Source organism: Hemiscyllium ocellatum, chromosome 1, assembly GCF_020745735.1.
Source record: "Hemiscyllium ocellatum isolate sHemOce1 chromosome 1, sHemOce1.pat.X.cur, whole genome shotgun sequence".
In the NCBI taxonomy this organism is placed as follows: domain Eukaryota; kingdom Metazoa; phylum Chordata; class Chondrichthyes; order Orectolobiformes; family Hemiscylliidae; genus Hemiscyllium; species Hemiscyllium ocellatum.
This window is the reverse complement of record NC_083401.1, coordinates 133,281,562-133,305,659: the sequence shown is the minus strand read 5'-3', so window position 1 is coordinate 133,305,659 and position 24,098 is coordinate 133,281,562. Positions and strand designations below refer to the sequence as shown.

The following is a 24,098-nucleotide window of genomic DNA, read 5'->3' as shown; positions in this document are numbered from 1 at the left end:
TGAATGTTAATAAATGCCATCAAAATGGATTCTATTATATTTGACATGAAAACATTCAGCCAGCTTTGACAAAGGGTCAGTTAGACTTGAAACGTCAGCTCTTTTCTCTCCTTACAGATGCTGCCAGACCTGCTGAGATTTTCCAGCATTTTCTCTTTTGGCAATAGTTTTTGAACCTGTGGTATTCTTAACGATTTAAAGTGCTTTGCTTGTTAATAAAACTGTAAAGTTCATTAATCATGTCATTTAGGTTTTCGGTTGCAACTGAGTCAAACTCTGATCTCTTAAAGGCTTCCTTAAGTGTATATTCTGAAGAGAGAAATCCTGGACCCTTAAAATGCTTATTGTCTCACTGAAGCTTATTAAAATTCAGCAGGCTATTCAGAGGATTGTATGCCAGCTTCTTTTCCTGGGAGAGGTTTATCTATGTGTTGCTGGAAAAGCGCAGCAGGTCAGGCAGCATCCAAGGAGCAGGAGAATCGACGTTTCGGGAATGAGTCCTTCTTCAGGCTCATGCCCGAAACGTCGATCTGCCTGCTCCTTGGATGCTGCCTGACCTGCTGTGCTTTTCCAGCAACACATTTTCAGCTCTGATCTCCAGCAAGGAATACAGAGTCCCTGACAGTTCATCCTAAAGAATCATAGGAACTGGAGTGGGCTAATCAGCATTTCGAGCCTTCAGCACCATTTAATGAAATAACTGCCTATGCTCAATAACTCTTTGATAATATTGCCTAACAAAAAGTTATCAATCCTAACTTAGAAATCTCAAATGACTGAATGTTCACAGCCTTTTGGGAGTGAATTGTACATTTTCACTGTACTTTGTGTGGAAGACTGTCCCTGATTTTACATCCAAGTAGCTTAACTCATACTTTTGTCTCAGGTTGCTCCATAAGACAAAATAGTTTCTGTGTATCTAACCCAACAAGTCATCGACAATTTTAAACACGTATTCCTCAAACTTGTGAACTTAAAGAAATAAAAATCTAATATATACATACAGACCTCAATACTTAACCTCTTATCACCTGGTAAACCTGTATGGCATCCCTTGTTCAATAAGTAATATTCACATCAAAAGTGGGGAATGATAGTCCCGTGGTATTACCACTGGACTGTTAACCCAGAGACACAGGTAATGTTCTGGAGACCTGGGTTTGAATCTTGCCACGGTAGATAGTGGAATTTGAATTAAATCAAAACAAACCTAGAATTAAGTATCCAGTAATGAACTGATTGTTGGAAAAACCCATCTGGTTCACTAACCTACTTTAGGGAAGGAAATTATCTTCGTATAATCCAGACCGACAGCAACATGGTTGACTCTTAACTGCTGTTTGGATATTTTGCAATGGGCAATAAATGCTAGTGTAACCAGGGATGTCCTCGTCCCGTGAATGAATAAAAAAAACATACATGACCATTTCTAACAAACAGACTTTTACCAAGGCCCTTTGACATTCAAAGTCATTACTCCTATCAAAGCCAAAAATGTGTTGCTGGAAAAGCGCAGCAGGTCAGGCAGCATCCAAAGAGCAGGAGAATCGACATTTCGGGCATGAGCCCTTCTTCATGAGCTCTTCCTGAAGAAGGGATCATGCCCGAAACGTCGATTCTCCTGCTCTTTGGATGCTGCCTGACCTGCTGCACTTTTCCAGCAACACATTTTCAGCTCTGATCTCCAGCATCTGCAGTCCTCACTTTCTCCTACTATCAAAGCCCCCAATATCAACATCCTGGGAGTTACTATTGATCAGAACCTGAACTGGACCAGCAACACAAATACTGTAGCTACAACAGCACGTCAGAGGCTAGGACTATTGCAGTGAGTAACTAACTCCCTGACTCTCCAAATCTAGTCCATCAAATACAAGTCAGGAGTGTGATGGCACACTCCCCACTTGCCTGGATGAGTGCAGCTCCAACAACACTCAAGCAGCTTTACGGCATCCTGGACTTCCAGAAGGCATTTGACAAGATGCAATATAATAGACTGATCCAGGAGGTGACATCCCAGGGGGGTTAAGGGTAGGGTATTGGCTTGGATAGAGGATTGGCTGACGATTAGAAAGCAGAGGGTCAGGATCAATGGGTCATTTTCTGGATAATGAACTTAACTAGTGAGGTGCCACTGTGTTCAGTTCTCAGATCTCAACTTCTTGCAAACTTTATAAAAGATCTGCAAATAGGGACAGAGTGCATCATAAAATTTGTGGGTGATACTAAAATAGAGCAGGCAGTGATGAGAAGATAAAGAGATTACAAACCAATGTTGATAATCTAAGAGAATTGGCCAGAATTTAGTAGATGGAATTTAATGTGGATAAGTGCACGGTTGTCCATTATGGCTGGAAAAATAAAACGGCAAATTATTATTTAAATGGGAAACAGATTCAAAGTGCACCAGTGCAGAGGGATCTGGGCCTCCTTGTACATAAATAACAGAGAGTGGGTATGCAGGTGCAGCATATAATAAGAAAGGCAAATAGAATCCTGGCATTTATTACAAACGGACTGGATTAAAAAGTAACAGTGTTGTTACAATTATATAAGGCATTAGTGAGACTACATCCGGAATACTGTGTCCAGTTTTGGTCTCCTTACTTGAGGAAGGATGCGGTGGCACTGGCAGCAGTTCAGAGGGGGTTCACTGGGTTGAAAGGGCTACTGTACAAGGATTAGTTGAATAGCTTGGGCTTGTACTCACTAGAGTTCAGAAGAATAAAGGTGGTGATCTGATTGAGATATATAAACTCTAAGGGGGATTGAGAAGATGGGCATTGAACAGATTTTCCCCCCTTGTGGGACTTTAAATTCTGTGTTCTATGATCGTGCCCCACTTCTGTACGCACTAGAGTTCAGAGGAAAGGGAGAGGTTCTGATTGAGATATATAAAATTCTAAAGAGGATGGATAAGATGGATGTTGAACATATGTTTCCCTTTATGGGACAGTCTTAACAAGAAGTCACAGCGTAAGAGGAGGCAGGTTCAAAACTGAGAATGAGGAGAAACTACTTTTCTCGGGGGGGGGTTATGTATCTGTGGAATTCAGTGCCTCAGAGTGCAGTGAAGGCAATATCAATCAACGGACTCAAGAAAGAAACAGATATGTTTCTGATGAAAAGTGGGATAAAGGGTAACGGGGAGCAGACAGTAGAGTTGAGGCCAGGATAAGATCAGCAAGCACAAATAGCAGAGCAGACCCTAATGGCTGAATTGCCTACTCCCAGTCCTAATCCCTATGTTGCTGAATAAAACAGCCCTGCTCGGATTGGCACCACATCCACAAACTTTCACTTCTCCCACCATCATTACTCAGCAGCAATGTGCACCATCTACAAGATATTCTCAAAAAGAAAAGAGCCTCCTTAGACAGCACCTTCCATAACCACGATCACATGCATCTAGAATAACAAGACAAGCAACAGATGTACTGGGGTATTGCAAATGTTACTCTGGATACTAACAACAAAGAATGGAATCAGAGGAAAGCAGTCTCACCCAGCTGGCTAACTGTATAGTAGTACTTAAAGAATCATATTCAAGTCTGCAGACAGGTCAAAGAAAGGAAAAGAAGGGCTTTACCCTTATTACAGTAACACAGGATGCCAGTTGTGATTTTGGCAAGAACTATGCAGGGGAGAATTCCCAGGAAATAGAGGCTTGAATTTAGGAGTCCTAAATCTTGTGAATGAACTGAACCAGCTCACCAACTCCAGTCCACAAGAATCTGTTTTTATTGTTGATCTTGCATTACAAAAATGTCACATTCTCAAATGTACTCCTTGTTTTATTCATAGGCATTGCATTTCCAAGAGATAATGTGGTGAATCTTGATCCAAAAATGGATCGATAGGGTCAGTCAGATGCTAAAATATGTAATAGCATAGGCCATGCTTCAAAACAATATGTATAAAGTCTAGACTTGTTTTCAGAATAAGAAGTATATTTCTGAAAAATAAATTAACATGGAGCCAAATTAGTTTTGTTGTGTTTAATCACAAGGTGTCTGCAGTTCCTTCTGTAAAGATAATAATTATGGTTAGGCATAAATGATAGAATTTGCAACAAATTACGAGTTACATATCCATCACCTGGTTGGATTTGATTCCTTCTTCTTTACGTTATTTAGTGAATTGCTCAGCTTAGTGTTTATTTTTACTCTTCATGCAATCACCATTAACTATTACTCAATAGCTCCAGACATAAATGAGTTGCTGTTTTCAAATAACTAACCTCATCCAAAGTAGCTATCTTCAGCGTCATGTCCTTCAGGTTTCTCATCATCCTCTCATCTCGAAAATCATAGGGAAATATCTCAGTCCATTCAGCCAACAGCTGCACTATTTTTGGTGCAAGTTTTCTTATTTTAGCCTAGAATTATCCAGAAAATTGTGCTTAATTATTGGACTTACAGAGATGATAGACATAAATGCAAGATGTATATAATATATATTTTGTCTAAAGAACAATATTAGCATCATGAGGCACCAACATACGTAGACATTAACCGTCCCTTCTGTTATTACAAATTATTGGAAAAAAATCAGATCACATAAATGGAGCTGAAAAATGTGTTGCTGGAAAAGCGCAGCAGGTCAGGCAGCATCCAAGGAGCAGAAGAATCGACGTTTCAGGCATAAGCCTTACTTCAGGAAGAAGCTTATGCCTGAAACGTCGATTCTCCTGCTCCTTGGATGCTGCCTGACCTGCTGCGCTTTTCCAGCAACACATTTTTCAGCTCTGATCTCCAACATCTGCAGTCCTCACTTTTTCCTCACATAAATGGAGCCCTTATTCCAACAGTCATGAGAGGAAAGACTCCCATGATTTGATATTTTATTTATATTTGCAAATGCACCAGCCACAGGCAAACATAAAACCACCCTTGATAATCTCACCTTATCTAAAATGGCCTCATTCAGTCGCTGTTGCTCAACGCACATGAGACAAACTTTTGCTAGGAGCTCATATGGCCGAATAAAAAGACGTGAGCTCAGCAGAAAGGTAAATATGTATGTTTTCTGGAAGAAAGAAATACAAGAAAATCTCACATAAAGAATCAAAGCCTGATTGGTGCTTAAATATCCTCTTTGGCAACAGATTGCATTTGGAGACAAGCTTTAACTGAAAAACAAAATGGGCCCTTTGAGGGGTGGAAGAAGGTAAAAGTCTGAGAAATATAATCCTCTACCCAACCCACCCATTTCCAATTTTCACTCAGGTCTAAAACTGAGACAGCCAACATGATTCAAGAGAGTGGGCTGCAAACCTTATACTAATGAGGTCACAAATCTCACCTTTGGACTTTAACAGCTATCAACTGGGTTTTCCAAAACAAGGAACATAGCAGCTCCCTCTAGGCGAAGACCTAGTGGATTCTGCAAATAATGGCCTCACACTTACCCTCTGAATCCAGGTGCCTACCCTAGGAGCCTCTGCCACACACCCTCTGCCCTCCACAAGGACAAGAGGCTTCCACTCAAAGTATTCAAACTCATCCGCATTCAGGCTCCAATCTCTCCCCCAGTCATGCCAGTTACTGTGCCTTGCTCAGACAGCTGCAAATTCTTTTTTTTTTAACCTGTTTTATAGAATTTGGACAAGGTAGACGATGGTGAGCCTGTACAAGGGAACACATCTACAACAGGAAAGGCGCAAGGAAGAGCTATTCCTCCCAAAACATCAGGAAAATCAAAGCAGAAATAGATGGGCTTAAATGAGGTATGGAAAGACTTTATGTGAATATTCTGCCATGTGTGAGAGAGGGGAATAACCAACAGCATTTAACTAAGATTGCAGTTAAGAATAGGCATCCAATTTTGTATACAATGTTCAAACTCATATTAAAAGCAGGTTTATCTCCAGGGTGTATCTAAATGCAGGAAAGAGCATTAGGGATCAAACAAGTTTGAAGGAATCATTGTGAAGGGGGTCATCCTAACCAGGGCCACTCTTCAAAGGATGAGACATACAGGGGTTAGGAGTATGAGTTACAATTATCACTTCCAGAGACAAAATTTAAAAACACCTCATGGTCAGATTTACATCGGGCCTGAAAAATGAATTGCTCTTAACAATAACAGGGAAGATTTTATATCATGATGTACACCGTGAAGTGATATCAGTGGTATTGCACTTCATGAACTGCAAACAGGAATCAAAATTTTACATTAAAAACAACTCCTTGGAAGTGTATGTGGAGTGATGAGTGCCATCAACAGGAAAACTAGAGTGAAAATGATACAGTAAGAAAACAGAAGAGAAGGAGAAGCCTTATTAATGATGGAGCTACCAGTTGAAATGCCCCTAGCTAACAAGCTAGATTCAGCTAGTTTTGATCAGAATGTTGATTATAATCTTAAAGATAGCAATTTTTAGTCATTGTATCCCATTATTATTAGTGCTTTGAAGTGATCTGATCTTTTGTACCTACACACTTGTATGCAGATTGCACTAGACAGTCCTGCATAGAAGGGCAGAGGAAGGTCACAGAAAGGAAGATAATAGTGGTTGCAGATGTCGTTGAACAAGGTTAAAATAATGTTTTCCAGTTTTGCTTTAAAGAAAAGGTCACCACTTGCAAACTGTGGATAAGGAATTCAGTATATAGGCCTGACAAGATACTAACAGAGATTATTTCCCTTTAAGAAAGTCTGAGTAAATATGTAATGGTGTTTCCTTAGTTGAAGATTGAACTCTGTGCATCTTGTAAACTTCGTTTGAGGCGAGAAAATTGCTAGACAAGAAGCCTAGATAATATGTGCCATGTTGTTGGTCATTCCAAATGGGGTTATGATGCTGGGTATGAGTAACATACTTCACAATACAAACACCAGAAGCTTAAAAGAGTAAGGGCAAACAATCATCAGGTAAGAGTGGCCTGGTCGATGAATGGAGTGTGCAGACATCTTGTTCAATGAATCCACCACCCAAGGTTGGACTCTTTCCAATTGAAAGGCTAATTACTGGTCTTGAAGAGTATTCTTATAATAGTTATATATAGTCCTAATAAAGATATTTGTTGAAAGCACAAGCTTGTTCCGCATCGATGTGTATGCAGAATAAAACCAGAAATTGGTGGGGAATGCTGAAGATATAATTACTGAAATGTATCCTGTTATTGATTAATGCAATTAAACTCTCTCTCTCAAATTAGTAACATCAAAATCTGCATCACAAATCTAACACAGAAATTTTCACTTGCTAAGTTGGCATTAAATATTTATGCTTAATGTGTATTTATAATCTAGACATGCTGATTCACAGTCTTCACTCTGCGCTAATGACCATTTCACTCTCTGCAGGAAACTGAAAGCAAAACAATAGGTAACTTCCTAATTACCTTTTGATGATCGTAAATAAGAAGGGGGGGGGCAAAAGCTTTAATAGCACTCAGTTAATCTGCCTGTCTGCAATTTCCACTAATTTTTAAAATTAGTTTGTTGCCTACAAAGTCCTGTTACTATTTTACCCTGCCTTAGCTCCCAAGAAACCTAAATACACCAAAAATGGTGTTAAAAAGAAATGTCCAATAAAGAAAATGACTTCTTGTCCTGAAATGAAAGGTCTGCATGGCTGCCCAGAAAAAAGTAGCAAAGAGGTAGAAAAATCTAATATTTGCCATGTCACCAAATTCATGCTGTTCCCATCACAACAAACCTGTATGCTTTGCAGCAAAGTTTAAAATTGCTTGGAGATTATCATTTAAAAATGTTGGACTCCTGTTGAGCTGGTAAAAGCAAGTAAGTTACCTTTTTCAATCTATTTTCACTTTAAGCTTTGATACGTAAGCATAATTTATACCAACGGCATATTCTTAAAATAAGTGGGTTGTTTTTAAGGACAAGAAAATCAAAGTCTCCATCATTAATGTACTGTCTGTCATTTTTATTAATCCTGCTAGTAGACTGAGTGAATTACTCTTGGTACATCAGCTGTTTCACATCTTCTGCTTTGATCAGTGCTAAAGGTCAAATTACTTCTGTGCCACTGTGCCACTGTGCCACGGTAGAGATCTTTCCATAGGCATGTATTTTTATGCAAAACAATTTCACTATGAACCACAGTTGAATTATACATACATCAGGATAGTAGTCTACTGTAGGCACAAGGTGTTGGATCAGTGCCTCCAAAGACCCTGACACGAGGTTGTTGTCATGGTAAAATAGGCCTCCACAATTCTCCTCACTGGATGAGTACAGGTGTCGGCTGTAACCACTGCTGTTAAACATTGCTGCAAAGGTCGGTGTTTGTGGCATGATTTCCTGCATATCAGAAGAACATAGAGAGAGACGTCATTTATTACCAATTTATAAATCAGTGCAGAGGTCAGAGCTGCTTATTATTAATGATGTAGACTGGATAACTTCTTTGTGAAATTGAAGCCTAGTTCACATTTCCCAGAAATTAACATTATGGCCATCATCTGTTCCCATCCCTGCTTGTTGCTGCCATATTGTTATGTTGTGGCAATGGCCTGTAGCAATATATAAAGAGGCATCATCAGGTTCCTGAAGAAACCTGACAGGTAACCATTTTGCATACAGTACAAATCCCCAGGTTAGGGTCCCAGTAGTGGCGAAAGATCCAATTGAAGTTTCACCACTAGGAGGAATGCTGTCCGTTCCTCCCTCTTCAAACTGCCTTGAAATTGCAGAAACCGTCAACATGCACTTACTTCTATTTGAATCTACTATATGTCGTGTGAGGACACAGAGCAAGAAGGCAGCCTGCAACCTGACAATGCTCTCTTACCAACTTTTACATCTTTCTTTACTTAGGCTGGCTACATTTTGCAACCCAGGTCACATCCTCAATTAAAAAGATGGTCTATTAACTGAAGTAAAACTCGATGTAAATCAAATATGATCAGATGTTATTAGATAATGCTGCTAGGCTATTCTCAGTGACTCTTTACCAATCATACATACTGGACAAGATTTTAGCTCATTTAAAAACCAACAACATCCATATGGTAAAATCATTAGTTTCAAATGTAAAAACTAATATATTTAAAATGTGATATAGTTCTAAAAAATGTAATTTAGTTAAACAGCACAATTTACATGATGCATCCTAAACCCATCTCAATGTTTTAAAATATATTTTTAAACAGTTCAGCAAAATTGTTGCTGTAATCTAAATCTAATGATAATTAGTGAGTTGAACGTGCTTATGGAAATCTTTCAATGGTAATTTGTCTTAAACACCCTGATCCTGTCCTATCTTTGTTGCGGTTTTGAATGTAACTTTCAATTTTTCTCATACAGTGCATTGTCACACCAGCAGATGTCATCACAGAAAAGTTGGAGACAGGTTAACTTCCTCCACCTCAGTGAGTTTCTGACCTAACTGAAGAACAGAGAACTGACTTTACAGAACTTAATGAAATAGAACCAAAGCAATAAAAGCAAAATTGCTTTCAATTAAATCACAAGAAATGGAACATAGAGTGAAAATAGTAAAGGGTACATTCGGAAATGATATCAGGAAGTTCTGCTTTATACAAAGGAGGTAAATGCCTGATTAGATTCTTAGCTAAAGTAATGCAGGTCATTGAATCACCCAAGAATAAACTGGAAATTACAATAGGAAGAAGAACGTACGATTTTTCTGGGTGAACGAACTAAGGCAAAAGGAAAACAGAGAGTGCTTGAGAAATGCAGCGGTCTGGCAGCATCTGTGGAGAGAGAAAGAAACCAAAGAGTCACAGTGGACTCAAAAATATTATCTCTGTGTATCTCTCCCCAGATGCACCCAGACCTGCTGTGTTTCTCCAGCACTTTGTTTTTATTTCAAACCTCCAGCATCTGCAGTATTTGCTTTCAAATTAAAACAGATCTTCCTAATCCACAGGTAGCCTCTACACACTGCCAACTGTTCATCTATGACAGGCATATCTCCCAAACGTATTGTATCAAACTCACAAACACAGTTCCCTCTCCCCTGTGTGACAAGATGGTGCATAACCACAAACAGAAGGAACTCACCATCAGGGTGCGACCTCAGCTACACGTCCAAACAATCATGGAGAATTTGCCCGGTGGTTATTATTGGTGCAGTCACAACAGAGGTTGTGGCTAATGGTGATGCTGAATCTATAGAGGAAGGTGTCATCCTTTGGCCAAATTCACCTTACTCACATCCTGCTTTCCCTCATCCTGTAATCTCTTGGAAGCTTCATGTAGCAGATGGCAGAAGCATGCACCTTTCACTTTTCCCTTGGTTCCCTCAGCCCCCAACCCCACTTTTGTGCCTTTGTCTTTACACCAACACAGAAACTATCACCTGGTCAACCATTAGTGTGCCGCTGTGAAGTGCAAAAGGGGCAAGAGACTCGTGAGGAAGAAGCACTCATTCTCACACTTCCACCTGTTCAGGTTCAGGAGCTGCATGTTCCATTGAGGATAGCATTGAGGGAATCTGCACATGCTGAGGCACCACGTGTGGACTGGGTGCAACCAGGACAGGGAAAAGGGATACTGTAGCTGCAAGGTCCTACAGGGTGATATCTCCCATGAGTTCTGTAACAAAAGCCTCCAATGAGGACTTCACCCTGGAATGCTTGACTCACTGGCAGGTTTGCCAGAAATCCTAACGTGATTGTCAAGAATTCTGGAGGACTTCAGTTTCCAGTTTGGCAAAGAGCTTAAAGCCCTCCCTCTCCATTGTGGAAGTGGTGGAAAACTGATGGATAGCGTGTTATGGCTGCATGGATAGCTTCCTCATAACTACTTTCTCGTGAAAGGTGAAAAGGCGGCGGGGGGGGGGGGGGGGGTCTGTAAAATGCATGAACTGCAATCCACTGATTCTAACAACTGCACTTAGCAGAGTCCTGAAGTAAGACCTCATTAATTTCCTCCTCCCTCACCACAATTAGATATGAATGGATGATGTATGTATGGAAATCATGGAGGTAGACTGTGATATACTTGAACGAATTAACATTGACGGGGAGGAGGTATGCAGGGCTTGTCAGTGGATAAATCCTTAGGCCCAGATGAGATCTATCCCAGGCTGTTATGGGTGGCAAACACGGAGCTAGCAGAAGTCCTGACACTAATTTTTGCATCCTCTCTGACACAGAAGGAGTGCCAGAGCACCAAAGGACAGATAATGTGGAACCACTGATTAAGGCCGGTGAGACTAACAGTGGAAGGAAAAACATTGTAAAAAATGCTGAGACACTGAATTCATTTCCACTTGGAAAGGTATGGACTAATCAAGTCTAACAAATTTGACTGAATTTTTTTGAGGGGACGAGGTGTGCAGACAAGAGCAGTGCAATTGATACAACATACATGGACTTCAGCAAGACACTTGAGAAGGTCTCACATGGCAGACTTGTTAAGAAGCAAAGAGTTCATGGGTTCCAGGGTAGTTTGGCAAACTGAATCCAAAATTAGGCAGGAAGCAGATGGTGATGCTCAAAGTATGGTTTTGTAACTGGAAGCCCAAGTCCAGTGATGTTCGGTGCTGGGGCCCTTGCTCTATGTTGTGTACATTAATGATTTGACATGAATGTAGGAAGTATGATTAGCGAGTTTGCAAATGACACAAAAATGTGTGGTGTGGTCGTGAAGAGGAAAGCCTTAGACTACAAATTATATGTCAAGGTTCCTTAATGGCTTTGTTTCAGACTTATGTTTCCCATTAACCTATCCAATTTATTTATCAATGATGCGTGTAACCAAGCCTTTTCAGCATTGTTTTTGAAACTATTCCTTTTTAAAACTACTCATTTCTATTCATTTCACTGTCTAAGTCATTCCTCTCTACCTTGACTGTATTTGCTTCTCTGTCTATAAAACATCAATTTGATTCTACTCTTCAAGTCTATAGCAATGATTTTACAACTTTATCAGCAGAACAAAGCAGGCAAGCAGTTACAAAGAATATCTCTATTTGGCTCTACTCTAATCTACAGTGTTAACACTGCTAGGTATGATGATAGATGAGGCTTCTGCTCAACTCCGGAGGGGTGTCACCACCACATACAAATCAGAGTCCAATGATGTAACATTTCAATTAGCTCTTGACTGGAATTCCTGCTGGACTTTTGCCTCACAGTATCAGCCTGTGTTAGGAGTTAAAATAATCTCTTATACCTCCCTGGATAGCTTGCTTTCTGCTTGGATGGCATCCTCATCTAAATCTCCCTTCACTATTACAAACTGGTCCTGGTTGGTTTTATTTTCCCACAACTCTGACCCATTTCCTAGTTGACATGTTTTGTTACTTTTCTAATTCACAATTTTACGTCATTGTGAAATGTTTCGGGTCTGTCTTAGAACTGGGTTCAAAAAACTAGAATATGCTCCACAGGTATTTGAATTTCAGCCATGTATGGGTATTCCTGACTTCAATTTCCTGACTTTCTCCATTCTTGGCTGGGGTTGTAATCCTTCACTTCTGTCGGAGGAATTGATGGCTATCACTAATGGGGTTGGGGTGCCACTGCCTATCTTCCTCTTTATCCTTCTTGGAAGTGAGGGGAGGCAAAAAGATTGAGTGTCAATGGGGGAACATTTAGTGAACAGCAAACTTCGTATTGTAAGATTAAGGATGATGATAGGTGAGGACATCAGGCAATCAGAGTAAGAATTATTAACTAATGAAGATCCAACTTCAAGGAAACAAGAACAGAGCTGTTCTGGATAAGCAGGAATAAAACTTTGGCAAGAAAAAGTGCAGCTGAATAGTGGGTTGCCTTCAAAAACAAGTGGTTCAGGCACATTCAAAATATATTCCTTCAAAAGGAACACAGAAACTATGGTAAAGAAGAAAATGCATGCTTATGATAGGTATCAGATAGAAAATATAATTGAGAATTTACAGAAATACAGAAGGTTCAGAGAAGAGATGTAAAAACAAAGACAAAAATCTAATATGGATTATGAGAAAAGACTGGTAACTAAGATAAAGAGAATGCCACAGTGCTCTGTAGGTAAACAAATAGTAAAAAGGTGGTAAAATGAGGAGTAGGGTAATTAGGGGTCAAAGAAGGAATTTACATTTGGTGGCATGGGATATGAAAGAGATACTTGATGAATATTTTGCATCTGTCTTTCCCTCGGAGATGAATGCTACTCTGGCCATGGTAACAGAGGAGGGAACTCTGTCAACGTTTGTGAGAAGATTTGTAGTTCGGCTGCTCGTTGCTGTGGTTATGTTCGTCGAGCTGGGAATTTGTGTTGTAGACGTTTCATCCCCAGTCTAGGTGACATCCTCAGTGCTTGGGAGCCTCCTGTGAAGCGCTTCTCTGGCCATGGTAACTCTGTCACTAGTATGGTCCAAAACGGATCAGGAGGAAGTGTTGGTAGACAGGAGGGTTTTGAAACGAACAAGTCACCAGGACCGGATGTGATGTAACCAAGGATATTGAAGGAAGTGGGAGGGAAGTTGCAAAGTCATAGTCTTCTCTTGACTTTGGGTTAGTGCCAGAAGACTGGAACATTGCAAATATTACAAAAAGGTCTATAAGGATAATCCCAGCATTTACAATCTAGTCAGATTAACTTCAGTGGTAGAGAAGTCTCTAGAAAAAGCTATTTGAGGTAGATGGGTTGTTTACAAACCAATGAAGCAATCATACTCATCGAAAAACCAAAAGAACTGAGGATGCTGTAAATCAGAAACGAAAACAGAAGTTGCTACAAAAGCTCAGCAGGTCAGGCAGCATCTATGAAGAGAAATCAAAGTTAACATTTCGGGTCCGGTGACCCTTCCTCAGAATCATATTTGTCTAACTTCCTGAAGCTTTCTGAACAGTTAAAATACATTGTTGATGAGGGTAACAATAGACTTTCAAAAAGTATTCAATATAGAACAGACTTCTGAAAAAATTAAAAGGCACAGTAACAACATATTGGCTGAGTGATAGGAAAAGGCAACAAAATACAATCAGTAGTTTTGGCCTGGAAGAAGGTTTGTCATGGAGTTCTCTGGGGATGACATTAAGACTCTTGCTTTTCTTGGTATACATTAATGAGCTAAATTGTGGTGTTCAGGACACAATTTCAAATTTATTCCCTGAATCAAAATTCAGCAGCACTCTAAACTGTGTGGAGGTCAATGAGAAGTGCAAAAGGACACAGACAAGTTGGTAGAGTGAGCAGTTAGATGGCGTTCAATGTGGCGAAGTGTAAGGTGATGTGTTTTGATAGGAAGAACTTAGACAGACAATACAAAATAAAGGGTACAATGCTTGAGGAGATGCAGCAGCAGACAGACCCAGGTGAACACGTGCACAGATCACTGAAGATGGAGAGAACAGTTAATTACACATCATACCCTGGATTTTACTAATAGAGGCAAAGAGTACAGGAACAAAGAGATGATGCTAAGTTTATACAAGACACATATTAGACTTCAGCTGGAGTATAATGTATCCTGAGCACAATGATATGTGGAAAAGGCATGAGAATGGCACTGAAACATAACGCTCATAAGACCATAAGACACAGGAGCAGAATTAGATCATTCAACCTATCCGGTCTGTTCTGCAGTTTGATCATGACTGATATGTTCTCAACCCTATTCTCCTGACTTCTCTCAATAACCCTTGTTCTCTTACTAATCAAAAACCTATCGATCTCTGTCTTAAATACGCTCAAAGACTTGGCCTCCACAGCTTTCTATGGCAATGACTTCCTTGGAATAACCATCCTTGGCTGAAGAAATTAAATTTGGATGGCCATTGCAGACACAATGCACCAAATAACCTCGTTCTACACTGTAACACTTCTGTGTATCTGTGATACTGGACCTAAGGACCTGTTTCATTAACAGCACTGGAGGATAAATCACTCGTGAATCTCAACAAGAGGAGGCACTTTACAACAAGCTGTAGTTGTTTGCATGTTAGCAATGGGTTATATCGGTTAGTTCGACATAATTCTTAAGATTATCAGAAGCCACAGATGATGCATTTAATCCCATTAGGTTCTTGAACTCGATTTACAGTCTCCATCATGAACCCTTTCAAACACTTTACCTGAGATAACCCTGAGATTATTAACCGTGAAGTCCTGCTTCTAAATATCACTTCTAATCTCTTAAAATTCTTTTTCAGGGCTTCAAACTTTCACTGACTGTCAAAGTGGACTGTAACATCCAGTTGTTATCCCTTCTTTTGCAAAATTTGTTGAAGTTTACTCCCTTTGTCAAGCGCCTGGGGTAAATATCTTTTCTTCTGATTTTAAAAGTATTTCTTATTGAGAACTGTCTTGGGTAAAGTTCTGTTTTGAAAACCAATGATGTTAAAAAGTATTGATGCCCTTTTAAAAGCAAGATACTTGATACTCATTTTAAGTGCTGTTTACACTGCTTTTTTTCATTAATCATTGGGGTGGGTGGGCCGGGCTTGGGTGGGGAGTGGATCCAGTTACACGAGCTGGAGCGAAGTGATGTGGACGAATGGAAGTTCAGCCAGCAACAAGTAGCTGTTTGGTCTAGGAAGTGATGATGAACCACTGTTGATGACAAAGGTTTTCTGCCTGCCAACAACAATAACAATTTGCTCCCAGGAAGCTGAACAACTTGTGGCTGTGAATCTTTGCTGAAAAGCCGTTGGACCTCTGAGAAGGAAGAAGCTGTCCTTCTCTCTGCAGTAAGAACACTTCAACCCTTAAGAAAATCAGTTTATTTCCCCTTATCAGCAGTAAGCTGTGGCACTTAACTGATAAGACTGAACTAGCTGCTCTATGCCTTCTGAAAACAAGTGAAAATACTGAGAAGAGAGGTCTGACAAGGCAAAATGATCATCTCAGCAAACAGGGACCATTGAACCACCTTCCCAGTCTTTCCCTCCACCCACAGCACCATTCCGTTGTCTTGCTGTATGTGTATATAGGGGAATTTTATAAGGGTTCAGAGACCTTGAGTTCAATGAAGCTTCCACACACTTGCTTTTATCTCAGTTGATTAGAAAGCATGATATTATTAAAATAATTGGTATTCTTCTATTCTCTTTCAAGATACTATTCCTGCAAATTTGCCAGATTGTTAGGAAATGTTTAATATAGTATTACGCATTACTGTACCATCAACATTTCTCTATGTGGTCATCAATAGAATATAGTTGTTAATTGTATGGTCAATGATGGTACTGTGGTACACACAATATATGGCACAAACCTATCCAGATAATGATGGGAGTTCGAATATTCACGGTTTCTAAATTTGGTTCATTCCAGTCTCACCATCAGTGCACACGCATGCTACTTCTTTTACCCAAAGCCATGCATTTGCAATAGCTCCTTGAAGATAAATATTTTATCTGGCGCTTGAGCCACATTACTTTTAATAGTGACTACCAGGATCCTCAACAATAACTAGCTCCTAATCGAGGCTTTTATAGTTTCAAATCAGTCTATAAGCTTTTAGATGGATTCTTTGGGAGACTGGGGTGTGATACATCTTGCAATCTGGTCTCACAGTGATTGTATTCAGGACAGTGCAAGCCAGAGCGATACAGAAATAAATGATAATGGCAGAAAATTACATCCCTACTGAGAGACAGGAATAGAGAAGTAAAAGAGAGTGCATTTCAATCTCCTGCAGACCTAATTAATCCTTTTCATAATGCCATTAAAATTTACATCCAAATGAAGGATGTGCCTGCTGATGCAGTCACATTGCCAACATTCACATCTGTTCTATCTTGTGCTGAACTTTTTTATAGCAATGGATACAAAATGCAAAAATAACTTGCAATGAAATCTTATGTAGCACAAAAATAAATTGGCAGTCTGAAAGAATATTCAAATACAGATTGAATTCAAAAGAAAATAAAAATGTACTAAAAATATGTAAAATTATACAACACAGGTTTGACAGCAGCTTAAAGCAAATTAGCTTGTGTTTTAAATTAACTGAAAGATTACTACATGTACATATTATACATAAAGTATTGTAAAAGCACAAAATCCAAAAGGCAGATTCAGACCTTGCTATTCTACCCAGGCCAGTTTACTCCTGGTTACATGTTCAATACAGGACGTTGTGGCAAATTTCTAAAGTTGGGTCCAATATATTGAAGTGATGTAGGGGCACTTCTTTTATTTACATCGATTCACCTGAGAAGGCAACGGTACAGGTCACTACCTTCCTCGGGTGAATTATATCAGCACTAAGCAAATTCTTCCCTGGTATTTATCATTGTTAAAGAAGCTCTAGTCATCCACTGGAGATTTTATAGAGTCCCTACAGAATGGATACAGGTCATTCAGCCCAAAGAGTCCATACTAACCCTCCAAACAGCATCCCAGCCAGACCCATCCTCCTAACCCATCCCTGTAACCTTGCATTTCACACGGCTAAAGCACTTAACCTACACTTTCCCAAACACTATGGGTGAATTAGCATGACCAATCCACTTCACTTGCACTTCTTTGGACTGTGGATGTAAACCGGAGCACCTGATGGAAACTCAGGCAGATACGTGGCGAACATGCAAACTCCACATGGACAGTCACCCAAGGGTGGAATCAAACCAATCTCTGTGTAAAAACATTGCCCCTGATGTCCTTTTAAAATCTTTTCTCTTCTCACCCTAAAAAATGTGCCTGCAAGGTTTGAACTCCCCCACCCTAGGGAAAAGAGCCTTGTCATTCACTGTATCTATGCCCTTCATGATTTTATTAACCTCAGGAAGGTCACCCCTCAACCTCCTACATGCAGGTGAAAACTATCCCAGTCTTTCCAGTCTATTCTTATATTTCAAACCCTCCATTCCCAGGAACATCCTGGTAAACCTTTTCTGAATCCTCTAAAATTTATAGCAGGGTGACCAGAACTGCATACAGTACTCAAATAGAGGCCTCACCAACATCCTGCACAACCACAACATGACATCACAATTCCTATACTCAAAGAACATTGAAGACAAGCATGTTAAATGCCTTCTAAACCACCCTGTCTAGCTGTAACACAAATTTCAAAAAATTATGTGCCTATATCCCAGGTCTCTGTTCTGCAGCACTATCCAGTGCCCTCCAATTAATTGTACCAAAGGTCCTGGTACTGTATATCAACCTGCCTTTGGGAAGAGGATCTAGCCGGTTTCAAAACAGTTTCTAACCTACTGTTGTTAGAATACTGAATGGACTCACAAATTCTTAGCATTCGCCTGTACCTGTGTTTTTGTTTTTGCCGCTGTTTACCTGTTATTTACTTATCTATGCTACTTAACTCTGATCTGTATTGCTCGCAAGATAAAGCTTTTCACTGTGCCTCATTACACATGACAATAAATTCAATTCAATTCAATTCAATGAAGAAGAAGAAATTATTCAACCCTGAACAAGAACCTTCCAGCACATTCAACTGGTTTGTTTTCATAGATTTAACCAGGTCGTTCATATTGCTAAGCAAGAAAGATTTGCATTTATGTAGCATGTTTCATGACATCAAATACTTTACAGTTATTGCACTACTTTTTGAAGTAGGGTCCCTGTTATAATACAGGAAGTGAAGAAACCAATTTATGCACAGAATGTTGCCATATACAACAATGTGATAATCAGATACTTTGTTTTCAATTAAAGTGAATGATGATAAATATTAAGCAAAACACCAAGGATCTGCTCGCTGCTCTTCGTGTGAATATCTTTTACCAGTTCCTGGGACAGCAGTTCAGGCAGAATCTGTGCAAACAGAATTGATGTTTCATCTGAATCCGAAACGTCAACTCTGTTTCTGTCTATGGATACTGCCTGATCTGCTGAGATTTTCCAGGACTTTCTTTTAAGATTCCCTACAGTGTGGAAACAGGTCCTTCGACCCTCCAAAGAGTAATCCACCCAGACCCATTTCCCTACATTTACTTCTGACTAATGTACCTAACACTATGGGCAATTTAGCATGGCCAATTCACCTAACCTGCACATCTTTTGGAATGTGGGAGAAAACCAGAGCACCCAGAGGAAACCCACGCAGACACAGGGTGAATGTGCAAACTCTACACAGACAGTCGCATGAGGTAGGAGTTGAAACTGGGTCCCTGGCACTGTGAGGCTAACCACCGAGCCACCGTGCCACAAGTTGAGCGACCATGCCACACAACTTCTCATTTTTATTTCACATTTTGTCTTTGAGCAGAAAGAAACTTGGTTTAATTTTAACAAAGATAAGGGGAGGCAATGACCTAATGGTACTATTCCTAAACTGTTAATCCAAATTCTATTCCCACAGCAATGATGTTGACTCTCAACTGATTAGACTACAGATTAGATTACATTACAGTGAGGAAATAGGCCCTTTGGCCCAACAAGTCCACACCGACCCGAAGCGTAACCCACCCATACCCTTACATTTACCCCTTACCTAACACTACGGGCAATTTAGCATGGCCAATTCACCTGGCCTGCACACCTTTGGACTGTGGGAGGAAACCGGAGCAGCCGGAGGAAACCCACGCAGACACGGGGAGAACGTGCAAACTCCACACAGTCAGTCGCCTGAGGCGGGAATTGAACCCGGGTCTCTGGCGCTGTGAGGCAGCAGTGCTAACCACTGTGCCACCGTGCCACCCACAACTGCTTGAGAGTCAAACATATTGTGCTTGAGTGCATTCAATATATGAATTTGCATTCGTTGTTGTCGAATTGATATGTGCACTTCCAACATTTAAGTGATTAAATTTATATTCACTTTCTACTAATAAATAAGTGTTGGAAAATTTGTGAAAAATATAGCCAGCTTGTTCTTATCGTATATTGTCTTGATGATTCTGTTTAACCCCTTCTTAACTTGAAAGTTCTCCATGTAGATTTTAGAGTCTGTTAGTTCAAAGACTAAATAGCTGGTTTGTGATGCTGAATGATGCCAAATTCGAGGGTTCAATTCCTGTACCACCTGAGGTCACGATGAAGGCCCTGCCTTCTCAACCTCATCCCTTGCCCGAGGTGTGGTGACCCTCAGGTTAAACTCACTACCAGTCATCTGTCTGTCTCTTTCTAATGAGACAGCAGCTTATGGTCCTCTGGGATTATGGTGACTTTCATGTTTTCTGATGTGAAACACTAAGATCATTTATGTTCAACCAACCAACCATTTTGACTTTGAGGAAAAACATATCTGTGCAGTAGGGTGCGATGAAATAATTAAGTCATTATTTATAAATTTATAATATTATAAATCTATTGCACAAAAGAAATCTTTCTTCACTAAATAACTATAAGAACCAATTATACAATCTGTTATCACAGTACAAACTCAAATCTGACAGTGCAGTTAAATATTGAGCACAAAATAATAAGGAATAACATCTATATTTTTCCAGTATCCTAAAACTGTGAACAAAGTCTTATTTAATAAATAATCTCTGATCTGTTTTGCACCAACACATGACTCTAAATAGATAATTAATACTTCAGTTGAAAACCAAAAAAAATTTTAAAAATTAAGCTTGCCTATCTGTAATCAAGAAATATATGATCAACTGGGATTCAATCATTCATATACCCTTGCGTAAGTGGGTAGCATTTAGGAAAATTAAACAGAAAACACATATATAATTAGAATGCACAAATGAAACAGCTATACAGGACTACCTTGAAGATGAAGCATGTAATGTTTTAAATTATTGGTTTGAGATTGGGAAGGAATCCAACGTATATACTTTATTTGCAAAAATTTCTTCAGAGAACGTGGTTTCACATCTGTGCTATTTTTAACCATTACTCTCATGAGGTCTACAGTCATTTGCCAGGACCTAGTAATCTGGGTGCAGCTAGAAAGATTTTATACCCATCCAACACGCCCAACAGCTTGTTACTTGCCCTATTCCAATTATACAAAAACCTGCAACATATTTGCAACCGAGAAGCTTTTTGTTAGGATTATTTTTATTTGGATCTAAATTAATCATAACACTACTTAATGAAAAAATCTTGCATCCAATTATGCACAAAGTTCGCAACATTTTAAGACTGAGTATTTTATTTGTCTCTTGAACAAGAACATACTCCACTTACTGAGGCATAATGCTACTTCCCTGTTTCTAAAGACAAACAGCACGCAAAAAAAGGGATCACTATTCAAAAGTGGCCATACACCAGCCTGGGCTAACAGCTGTACAAAAAAATTGGCATCACTCTGTTATAGGACAGCACTTCACATTGTCCATTATCAAAAATAAGGGTGCATTATTCATTGGTGCAGAAAAATAAGAATACATCAAAAACATTTCATCTATTGGAATAGCAAGATCTTTAATTATCAACTTCTACAAGTGCTATATTAGCTTCCATTAGTGGGAATAATCATCTTCTGCAACAATATCAACCCTCTGACAACCAAATTAAATATATGCTAACAAAAACAGGCCAAGTATGACTTAACATAGTCTATTTCATACAATGAATATCAAAAGTCTAGATTAGAGTGGTGCTGGAAAAACAGAGCAGGTCAGGCAGCATCCAAGGAGCAGGAAAATCGACATTTCGGACAAAACCCTTCATCCTCATTCCTGATGAAGGGCTTTTGCCCGAAACATCGATTTTCCTGCTCCTCAGATGCTGCCTGACGTGCTGTGCTTTTCCAGCACCGCTGTAGTCTAGACTCTGATCTCCAGCACCTGCAGTCCTCACTTTCAACTATGAATATCAGAAGTCATTTTTGCATGAAATCCATATCAATTTTTGTGGTTATGGCTCACAATTAATCCCTAGTAAATTCATTGAAAGTGGTAATCATGCCTTCTATATCTTCCTTTCCTATGTAAAAACTTTACATACAGCAGATACTTATCATTGTTTGTTTAAAGTTTGGTTCTAAATTGGTAAGTGCAATTGATTCTGACAAACATACAAACGCGAAAATAATAAATAAAAGGTTTTACTCGGCACTGGTGACTCCCTTGGCATTAAAGTCTGTCTTGCTAAAACCAAAGACTGGATAAGTAGCCTCTCATCAACAACTATCTCTTCATTTATCTATATTATCCTGCTCATTATTGCATTAACAACACTATAGCTGAGGTCCCAGCTCACAATGGGGAAAAAGTACATAATTAAACAGAAACCCATGTATTACAAATAGCATTATTTAATAACTTTGTTATCATGAATTAGTCTTATTCTTGTAGAGTCCTATGATTTCTTTTTCTGGGTAAGATAGAATTATCCTGTCTCTATGAATAATTCCTACCATTCTTTTAGAAAACAAGAAGAGATTCAGAATTATGCAATGAATCCCAGCATGATAAAAGATGTGAAGGATCTGGATTTTCTGCTTTAGTTCCAATAAGGTAGCTCTGCCAATCCTGGTCATGTTGTTACTAACAGTGGGATTTTCATTAAGGAGAGAAGGAAGACTGGATTCATCCACTGAATAATTCCAATTATTTTCATACTTTTCCTGGCAGCCAGTAACATATTGCTGTTTGCTAAAACTGACATAGGTCCAGGTTTACTGTATTATTCAGGTAAGGGTGCATACATGGCAAAATATTTAACAAATTGGAGGCAAGGCAATAAAAAACAATGTTTGAAACAACAATAATTCACAAATAAAGTAATTAGCTTCCAATATCATGTACAAATAATCTCTCTGTGTGAATCTGTATTCTGTGTGAAAATACAAAGCTTTTGTATAGATTTGAAAAGTTGGTCGATGAAAAGCAAATATAATTTAATGTAAATAAATCTAATTAATGTGGCTATGGTATGGATGTAAGTAATATGAAGATAAAATAAAATGTTTTAATCTATGGAATCAAAGGAATCAGTAAGATAACTAATTAACATCAACTGCTCAGTGGACAAAAACAATAAGAAAAATTAACTGGATCGAGGCACTTATAACTAAAATGACGTAGCACAAATCTGAGAGTTGACAATGAGTGTACCGTGATGTGGTATCGTCACAGCATGGGCAGAACTCCAGTATTATAGGGGGGATAGTCATACATCACAGAAAACACAACAGTTGCAAGCCTCCTGATAACTAACCTGCAGCATATGAACTATGGTGAACAACTGAAGAGTGTGTAATTATGTATCATGCAGAAAGGAAAGCTCAGGTGACATATTATTCTAGCAGTCAAGGCACTCACCAGAGCAGATAAACTGAACCCTGGTAATATATTCAGGGATGTTACAATCTCTAGAACCAAGGGTCACGGGCTCAAATATTGCAAAGGGGAGAAGACAGGAAGTTTTGATCTACTTTCCACAAAAGACCGTGAGTATGCTGAATGGACTGCCAAGGGATGCAGTAAAAGACCATGTGAAAAAATGTACAGTGAATAGAAACTTGAAGTAGTAACTTTTTGGTCCAGTCAAGTGGATTGCAGAATGGTTTCCAATGTTGTACTTGCTTCTGTGATCAATTAGTTTTACCTTTCTCTGTGATAGGTTAATCCTTTAAATAAACAAGATTTTTGTTTCTATTTACACTGTGCCACAAATCTGTTTGCACAATAGATGAGAAAACTCTGCACTTTCTACTTGCCTTGAAATCTGCCCACAGCAGTTTCTTAAGTGCTTCTTAACATGCATTCACTCTCACTTACTATACCATACAGTCAAAAATGATTTGATTCAGCCTCAGAGAATATTCATAGTAACCACAGCTTGCATTTGATTACTGCCTTTAATGTAGGAAAACATCCCAAGGCATTTTCGACTACTAAATCACCAGGATATTTACACTATTACAATATAAATGACACAGATAGAAATTCAAATATGCAAATTAGGACTGCAAGAATAAAAACAATGGAAAAATGCAAGGTTTATAAGTTGTTACAATGTATAGTACCACAGATAACCAACAATCTCAAATATGTTATTGCATTCCACTCTCCCAGTAGACCAGCACACATTCCTAATATATAATCAAACTCAACCACATTCCAAAAAATAAAAGAAAATATGCATTGCTACACAAACACCAATCCGCCTATACAATTAATAGAACCACTGGAATATTCTGTAATCCTATTCTCCATTAATTAGATTTCGAAGTACACTTTACAATCAGGCATCCAAATTTACAGCTTCAAGTAAGTTTTTATTTACCAGTAAGAAATATGGTTATTCCACTCTACATCTTGTTAAATCCTGTCATATGTAGCTTACTCTTA

General features: G+C 39.1%; 1 protein-coding gene across 3 annotated transcripts in view; it reads right to left on the bottom strand.

Annotated features, from left to right (window-relative positions):
• Nucleotides 1–8,265, bottom strand: part of rasgef1ba (RasGEF domain family, member 1Ba) — a 53,723-nt gene extending 45,458 nt beyond the window's left edge. The window contains exons 1-3 of one of the 3 annotated variants that reach the window (XM_060832123.1): nt 8,089–8,265; nt 4,906–5,028; nt 4,234–4,378 (exon numbers count right to left, since the gene is read on the bottom strand). In XM_060832123.1, the coding sequence (XP_060688106.1) occupies nt 4,234–4,378; nt 4,906–5,028; nt 8,089–8,265 (445 nt within the window). The remainder of the gene's footprint in view (nt 1–4,233; nt 4,379–4,905; nt 5,029–8,088) is intronic. The other 2 variants (XM_060832131.1, XM_060832140.1) reach the window with 2 other exon arrangements.
• Between the last annotated feature and the right edge of the window lie 15,833 nt (nt 8,266–24,098).